This window comes from Archocentrus centrarchus, chromosome 14 (assembly GCF_007364275.1).
Source record: "Archocentrus centrarchus isolate MPI-CPG fArcCen1 chromosome 14, fArcCen1, whole genome shotgun sequence".
NCBI lineage: Eukaryota > Metazoa > Chordata > Actinopteri > Cichliformes > Cichlidae > Archocentrus > Archocentrus centrarchus.
The window spans coordinates 4,254,863-4,263,818 of record NC_044359.1 but is presented as its reverse complement, the minus strand read 5'-3'; the positions used below and the strand labels follow the sequence as shown (position 1 = coordinate 4,263,818).

At 43.4% G+C, this 8,956-nt stretch overlaps 1 protein-coding gene across 1 annotated transcript; it reads left to right on the top strand.

The window, feature by feature from the left end:
- Nucleotides 1-241: 241 nt before the first annotated feature.
- On the top strand, nucleotides 242-2,472 carry LOC115792092 (uncharacterized protein C11orf87 homolog). The gene is made up of 2 exons (XM_030746480.1): nucleotides 242-556; nucleotides 1,009-2,472. Exon 2 carries the CDS (start codon nucleotides 1,108-1,110, stop codon nucleotides 1,519-1,521), a length of 414 nt encoding a protein of 137 aa, XP_030602340.1. The 5' UTR covers nucleotides 242-556; nucleotides 1,009-1,107; the 3' UTR covers nucleotides 1,522-2,472.
- The last annotated feature ends 6,484 nt before the right edge of the window (nucleotides 2,473-8,956 follow it).

Here is an 8,956-nt window from a genome sequence, read left to right as displayed (position 1 = left end):
CTGACCACACCCTCAGGAATGCTACTGGTAAATAATTTACCTCTGTGTTTATTCATTGCTTGATTCAGTACTACTAGGATGATAACTATTTATTAATGTGGTGATTAGAATGAAGCGCACGCACCAGGGTGATGTTAATACATAGATTACATCTCAGGGTTAAGAAGGAAAAAAAAAAACCCAACCCTGCCAGCTGACTGGTATAGGAGACCTTTAATGCAGCTGCAGCTCTTCATTCAGATGCTGAGTGGAGCAGCGGACGACTGGAGGAGGGACGCTTTTCAGGGAAAACCAGACACAGCTCTGTTCTAATCGCATTTTTGAAAGCCCGCTTTGATGCATAGTGAGGGAGTTTCCCTCTCTACCTCGAATATAGCTGGGAAAGTGCCGTCCTGGATGCAGACTGAGCGGATTGCGGCAATCAAAGCGCCCTGAATGATCGGAGCTCAGCAGCAGCATCACATTGTATGAAATGCGTCACCGCGATCCAGTTTTCCCATTTACACACATCGGCTCACCACTCACGGACTGTTTCCCGCACTGACTGTTTCATCAGGTAAGATTTTAGCATTTTTCCTCCAGTTTACATACAGCGTGTTTGCCTGAACTGATGCAGATATTGTCTGCTGCGTAAAACCTGGCATTCTTATCCTAAAACGCTGCTGCGTGGAGTGCAGGAAAGGGGCCAAATCTCGGAGGCCTTCACATTACAATAGATACAATAGATGATGTATTGTCCCGACTTCTGTTCTATTCTGTCCTGTATTCAAAGCAACCCCCCCCCATTTTTTTTGTTTCAAACTGACCAAGAAATATTATCTATTAGGAGTTGGCACGATTCATCTAACACTGTCTGAACTGAGTGCGCATTTGCCATATTAATTGTCTCGGTTGGTCTTGTTAATGTTGCCTGGATCAGCTAATGGGAAAATTAGAGGGCGGGTTTTTAATGTTCTGCCTCCTCTGGAGCTGATTAAGCAGGTCTCATGTGTTTTCTTTTCGGTGCAGGTAACCACATGCGCGGGCCGGTGTCACCGCGCTGAGCCCGGAGAGCACGAAGGGTACAGGGGTCAGTGAGACTTAGAGTGGCCGGGAAAGGAGGACCGGATGACAGCCAGAACCGCTGAGGCCTCGGGGCTGTCGGTGCCGCTGCACCGCTGTCACGGGGGCTTCCAGGCCAGTAACGGCACCTGCGCGGAGCAGCTCAGCCTCTTTCCGCCGTTCTCCTCCACCCTCGCGCTTCTCGTGCTGGTGGCCGTGCTCGTGGGGATCATCCTCGTTTCCCTGGCAACCTTCCACTTCCACAAGAGGAAGCTTCGGAACAGGAAGATCCAACGCGCGCAGGAGGAGTACGAGCGCGACAGTCGCAGCCCCGCGCGCGCCGTGGAGCCCGTGAGGCCGTGCGTCATCGTCCGACCAGTGAGATGTGAGGAAAAGCTCTCGTGTCAGATCACGGAGAGCGGGGACGTGGAGGCGGAGGACAAACAGGCGCTGCACGAGACAGTTCCTCTTGACTGTTAACTTAGTGCAACTTCAGGGAATGAGACTGTGGAATAAACAGGAAAAGCAATAAGGCACAAAGAACTCCCACACCCATCTCAGCTGCTTGTAGATGACTTAGGAAAAATGCAGAATACTGAGCAGAATAGGTCTAGAGGTAACATTTCACGGGCACACAGAATAGCTGTGATGCCGCACACCCTCCTCTAACACTACTATTTAGCCAATTCCTTTTGGGACTATGTAAAGTATTTGCCTGCTTTGACTTTTTGGCCTTCTTCCCTTTTCCCCCAGCCCTAAAATGTTGTTTAAACCTCAAATATGTTTAAACTTTAAATCCTCCCTGGGATGTGCACATGGTTGTGTTAAATTATTGAGCGCTGGTGAGATAACACAGACCATAATGGCTCGCTGATCTTCCTTGGCATGTCCTCTGACACACTACCAGTATGTAGTTAGTCTATAATGGATGTTGTGGTGCTGTTAGGCAGTGCAAAGCTGCATATAGGCTATAGAAAACAGTTTATTTGTTTGCTGTAGTATTTTTCCTTCAATCAAGTGACTTAGCATATTTGCATAAAGTACTGTCCTCCAATGTCTGTTAGACATCTGTAGGTAGCTCTAGTTAGCCTGACAGGATGCAAAACCTTTTGCTGTAGTTATGCACATAAGATAATTTTTTTTTTCCTTTAAAGTGTCTTTAACGTAACTCTTTGGCGCTAATACAGTATTTTCATTTCTGAGTATTTATAATGTATTCTCTGACATGTAATAAACTGAGAAATCTTCCAAGAGAGGCTTTCAGTTGAAACGATTTTTTTCCTCCTGATCCTTAATATTGTATCATAGTGGGCCTAATAGAAATTGTGTCATTTATTATATGGATTCACTGTAAATGTATGCCATTATGAGAGCTGGAATGTTTGCAGTAACATCATCTTTCTGGAGTTCATATAACCTGCCTTATCAAAGGAAAATGTGTAATATTCAAAATTTATAAATAAATACATGATACATAAATACTTTATGGTAATCCCTTGAATGTGTCAGGACTACCTTTACTACTCAAGAAAATACGCAGCTACACTGGAAACTGAACTGACAGGTACAACTTATCAACATTAATACAATACTGTGTAGGTGACATTAGGTATATTCTTACCAATACTCAGTCCTCTCGGAGTGTAAAAATGACCTTCCCAAGGGTGCCTAAGAACCCTTGAGCCGTGAACTATTGGGATCGAAAGCTGTGTCTACTGAATACAAAATCAGATCCACTGCATACAGAGCAATATCACCCATGAAGGCCCCATAAGTCTTTCTGTGCAATATAATGACATGACGGTTATCCACATACACGCCATCCCTAAACTTAACATCTTCTGCAACCCACATCATGTCTTATTGGACATCAGTGGCCATGAGTCGGCATCAGTCAGCATGTTGGCTGGGTATCAGGACACCATGTTCCTAATTGTCCCCAGCAAAAATGCTCGGGACTAAGAAGCAATCTTTGGCAAGATGCCTCCTCTGGAACGTGCACTGACAGCCTGCTCATCTATCTTATCTTGTTGGCATAAGTGCAACAAAATGAAACCATTTATCCTCGCAGGAAAATTGGAGTAAGTCAGTGAAAGATGACTAATGCATTCTACAATTAAACATGTGTTTACTTCACAACAATTTATAGATTAGATTCCAGAAGGTCAAACAAGTTATTGACATCTAAAATAAATACAATAAATACATAATAATTAGAAGGATTTGATGTATTAAATGCTGCACTTCCACAGGTCTAGAACAGGGAACAGTGTGCAGCAATCATACTCATAATCGCCTTGTGCGACACTTGCTTCTGTTAAATGTGGACTTAAATTTTATTTATTTGGGTGGGGAGGCATCTCTTGCCAACAAGGCAGAATGAGGAAGTACATGGCTGCACATCAGTAGCAGTGCAAGAATGAATGTGAGTGGCCAAGGGTGGATGGAGATCAATGGTAACTAGATAGTTTAAATGTTTGGAGGTCAGCAGCTCAGAAGAAGTGGAAGTAAGTGGAACACAGTAGCTGGGGATGGAAGTGGGTTCACTGGCTTGAACTCAAGTGTGCTCCATGACTACAAATTAGTGGAGGTCTGTGGTTAAGACCGCTATGATGATCAGTCTCTGGGAAGGGGAAGTCAGTGGCTGTGAACTGATAGAATTTAATGACTGTTGGTGGTTAGCAATTAATAGAAGTCTGTGGGTAGGAATAGGTGTTGGTTACTGGTGGGGTGCTGCTAGAAACTGATGAGGTGACTAGGCTAAGTAGCCATTTAGAAACAAGTAGCAAGGGACTGATGAAGGTGAGTGACTAGAAATGGACAGCGTTATGGTAGGGAGGTCAGAATGGATGGAAGTTAGTGGCTAGAAATTTACAGGCCAGTGCAAGAGGTCAGTAAATAGTTGAAAAGGACAGAGAAATCATAAATGGTTGTTTGCTAGGATGAAGGTCAGCAGCTGTAGAAAAGAGAATGGAAAGAGGTCAGTAGCTGGGAATGAATTAAGCCAGTGGCTCTGCTCAGTAGAGGTTGGTGGTCTGGAAAGAATGGAGGAATTATGAGGGCTGTGGCCAGGAATCATTTAACCAGTGTGTTGAAATGGACAGAGATCAGTGGCTCAGAATGAACAGAAACTGGAAGTCTATAGCTCAAAAATGGAGGTCAGAAGCCAGTAGCTGGGAATAGATTGTGATCAGTAGTCAGTAATTGGGTATGAATGGCAATAAGTTAGTCATGAATTATAACTGCTGTTATCTATTATCAGACACGTAGCTGCATTAGAAAGGCAGAGACAGAGGGGAGACAGAGACTTTTGTGACATAAGTTCACTTTGGGAATAGCCTACTTATTGTCTATAACCTAATTTAGAATTAATGAGGCCAGTTTTCACGGTTTTGTTGTCTCAGGAGGCGTGCTCGCTAGTGCTCCAAATAGACTTTGCAAGGTGTGCTGGTTGGCCAGTAAGTAGGGCCTCTAGACACTGTTTAAAGTCTTAATTATGGCATCATTATGGTTGTGTGTAATGTATGTGTCACATAAGGCAACAGGCCTGCATACAGATCTACGCATCAAAGTATTTTTACTGGCTGGCATCATCACCTTCTCAAAGGTGATGATGACTTTTTTCTTTGTCTTGTGGGGACAGAATCAGTAACCAAAGATAATTTAAGGTCTAAGTGGACAAAAGTGACATCATCCAAATGATGATTTATGAATTTGGTTCTCAATTATGAAGTGAATGAACTGAAAAATAATACAGTAATAACAGCTCCTGACTGCAGCCCCAATTTAAACTTTTAAAATGTTAAAATTACTCTTCTTAGGTCAACAAAGGGGTGTGATCACTACACGGGGTGTGTGCTTGTGGATGAGTGAACTTTGCTGTGTAGGATGTAGCACTTAATGGCATAACTCAAAGATGCATGCGCAGAGAGGGAAAGAAAAAGAGCTCCACTCAGACGAGGAGGGGCGAGGATTTATGGCACAGGAAGCTGCAGTCGCTGGTTTGGCTTGTTTCTCAGTTCCACACGCAGACTATTGTGTAGACAACTACACAGCTTGATGCTTGAAAAGAAAGCTTAAAAAGGAATATAGAAAATAAAGAACGTAACTTTTGAATTATCATGCGAGAAAAAGGAATGTTTCTGCAGTGCAGGTGTAACATTACAGTGAGAGAGTGCAAAGATTTGGACCTCCTCCAAGCGGTGGAAGAACTCAGCTCAGGTTGTTCCTACAAGGCCTGGCAAGTAAACTACTGGGCGTGCCAATTAATGGGCTTCCGGTTGCACTCAATATAAAACCAACACTACTGCCAACCTGCCTGCTGTGGAGCATCAGATTTCAAAGGGCTACACATTAACAGAGGCAGCATGGGTGGGGATATTAAAAAAAAAAACCTTGAATGATAAGCACTCCACAGTCCACTGCATCAGAGATTGGAAAAATTCTCAGTCTATGTTATGCAGCAGGAATTCACTGAAATTAAAACATTTCTCAAGGTGAAGGAATGAATTAGACCTGCGTCCAGTTACAGCTTTCTCATACTGATAAGGCTTTGCCCTCGACTTTACGGCTCACTCCGATTATTCCACTGAGCTGCATTAGCAGATTGGTTCTGGGCTCCATATCTCGGCTCAGAGTGATGACAAGTGTCAGTTCACTGTCAGGAAGAGAGGGAACCACTGCTCCTGTTCTCACCCCTGCTGTCAGGGTTTGAGGGGGATGATTTGTCACCACCAGTGTCTGTTTATATGCTTCATTACTGCGGGTTCAAACTGTGACTGTGAGGGTACATTACCGAGAACTCAGGCAAGTACCTCCATGGCTGTGTGAGCAACAAGAAGGAATAAAAGATTAGCTTTGCTCAAAGTGAGTATCGTTTTTGATTTGGTTAAAGCTGTGCTGTACTGTTCTGCCCTCATTCTCTGGCCCTTGTTCTCCTGTAATTCAACAGACCTCAAAGGTTTTCATTGTCTCAGAAGTAAATGATCTCTGCTGATCACAAAACGCCTTCAGGGTCGTTCACGCGTTTTTCTGAATATCATGCAGGGGGAAGCGCAAAAATGCTGATTATTTACACATTTCTCATATCTGAAGCTTCATTTGCATTTGTTGGGCTTTGTTTATGACCATCATCATTGACATTGTAATAATAAGCTTATGCAGTGTCACAGCATTCATTTCCATCCGGAGCTTCATTAATTTTCCACCAATATTTTATACTGATGATGTGAGAGTCAGTCCGCCAAAGCCTCCAGCACATCCCAGCCCATGCAGACCTTAAAGGGTCATTTAGTATATTCAGGTAGTCAGCAGTGGCAAGGGTGAAAGGGAAGGTTTACAACATGGTAGTGAGACCTGCTATCATGTATGGTTTGGAGATGGTGGCACTAACAAACTGAGCTGGAGGTGGCAGAGCTGAAGATGCTAAAATTTTTGTCAGGTGTGACAGGATGAACAGAATTAAAAATGAGTACCTCACAGAAACAGCTCAGGTGGAGCAGTTTGGAAATAAAGTTAGAGAGGCGAGGCTGAGATAGTTTGGACATGTGCAGAGGAGGGATAGTGGATGTACTGCACAAAGGGTGTTGAAGAGGGAGCTGCCAGGCAGGAAGAAAAGAGGAATGTTCAAGAATGTTGTGAACGAGGACACAGAAGGTTGATGTGATGGAGGGGGAGGAGGAGAAAAAGGAAGAAGAAAGTCAGCTGACCTCCTTTTTTGGGCACATAATGTTGATGAATCCAGAGCTCCAGTCCAATGGAAGTATCTTACTTGTTTAGTTTCTTTAGGTCAGGCAGCGCAGTTGCCTGCTGCTGCTTGTGCAGTTGGGAAAAGGCTACAGGAGAGTTTTCCTGTCCCACAATGGGCCTTTGTGGGGGTAACTTTGCACTTTAGATTGATTGATCTGTATATAGTTAAGGCAAATGGTCTGTTATATGATTTAACTGAAATCATATAATGAACGATATATATTCTAAGCTGGAGTAAATTATATCAAACTTACAAAAATCACAGTTCTGGTGATTTTCTTTTGGTGGAGGACCAAAGCCTCTGGTGGAAGCCAAAATATTTATATTTGTATTATATGTATTATTGATATTTATATCTGTAAAGGAAATAGTTAGCTCCCATCCAAACCATAAGATTATGGGCCAAAAACAAAACAAAACAATGAGCTAAAAGAGGCTAAATATCCTGAAGTGATTAAACCACAGAGTTGGTGATTTGTCACTATGACTGATACAGGCAGTCATCGATCTATAATTAGCTTTATTGAATTAGTAAATAATTCAATAAAGCTTCTTTAACGTAACATGTTATTGAGCCACTGTGAGCTTGTAATGTTTCTCCTGATGTTGTGGAAGGCTGTGTCCCTCTTACCTTCACCTACATAAAACTCATGATGTGTATTGATTTACTGCGTGTTCACCCTGCTTGGGTATTACTGCAGGTGCATTTTCCAGTCATTGAGGCCCCACAGGAGACGGCAATGTGAGTACAGGGCCGAACAGCAAATATGTTTCTGGGATGTAAAACGGCCCCGGTTGATACCCTCCGCTGAATTTTCTTGTGGTGGAGAGGGGCTTTAAGATGAGATTACTGATGGATGGGGCTGCTGCCTGCTCACACTCGTGGAGATTAATGGCTGCATGGCTTCATGTCCTGTATAGTAATCCATTTGTGGGACACTGCATCATTTTCTGACAGCTGAATTAGGGTTCTGTGTGATTGCTCACCTTAGTTTATAGCACAAAGGCTTGCAACATCATATCCTGTGAAAGGGACAGTGGCATTTTTCCTAATAAGACTGTTATGTAATGGATGCACATTTCAGTCCATGCAGAGAGGTGAATTGTTGCAGAGGTTCTCCATTCCACAAACAAAATGAAACTATCCTACAGAAAACACAGATTATCACTCAAAGGAGGAGTCTTTAATATTTTTTATGATCAGCCTACAACCACTAGTGAATTGTTCCAGGGCTAAAGTTACACAGAAGACTTCAACAGTTTACTTAAGTCTAATGGATGTAATGTTTTTTTTTATCTGAGCGTTTAAAATATGCAAAAAAATTTTCATTTATACATACATGCAATACAACAAGTGGAGAAATCTCAGGTTTCCTGTTGCTGTAGCTCAAACCTCTGAATGAAACTGAAAATGGGTGGATTTTCTAATAAGTGATGGATATGATCTTAACACATCCATTTTCAGGGTTACAGCTCCTAATGCTCCTATTACTGCGGGGACGTTCTTCCTTCAGCCCCTGGTACTTCTCCGCCTGCTGGGATTGTCACTTCTATCACCAGTGTGGTCTTCTGCTCCTTGTCGGTCCCACAGGACCTCAGGCCTGTCATTCTCATCCACCTTTGGTGGTGTCTCTCATTGAGAGTTGGGGATTTGTATTGTGCTGCACAGATGTTCCTCTACACCATCTCAGCCACTTGGTTGTGCTTCTCAGCGTCCCAGCTTGCATCTTACATCTTGCTATTATGTGTTGGATAATTTCTGGACACCTTTGCACAGCCTACAACTTGGGTCCTGTTAACTGTGGCAGACTTCTGCCTCTATGGATCTGGTGCTTAGGGCCCGTTCTTGTGCCGCCATAATCAGAGCCTCTGTGCTGTCCATTAAGCCGGCCTTTTCTAACCGGTGGGAGGCTTTCGTGATGTCAGCCACTTCCTCTATCTGTCAGTGGTACATTCCATGCAGGGACTTCCACGATAGTTCCTCCTCCTTTTCCTCATCACCATCTGTTTAGAGCTGCTTGAGGCACTCTTGGAGCAGCTCATCTCCGGGGTGCGATCTTTCTGATGTATTTGTGGATGCTTCATGTTTCATCCTGGATTGTGGCTCTGATGTTCACTAACTTTCACCCTCCCTCCTTCCGTTGCTCTTAGAGCCTCAGAGTGCTGA

Excerpts from the sequence above, each read along its gene's own strand:
- LOC115792092 (XM_030746480.1), top strand. The coding sequence starts at position 1,108 with ATGACAGCCAGAACCGCTGAGGCCTCGGGGCTGTCGGTGCCGCTGCAC.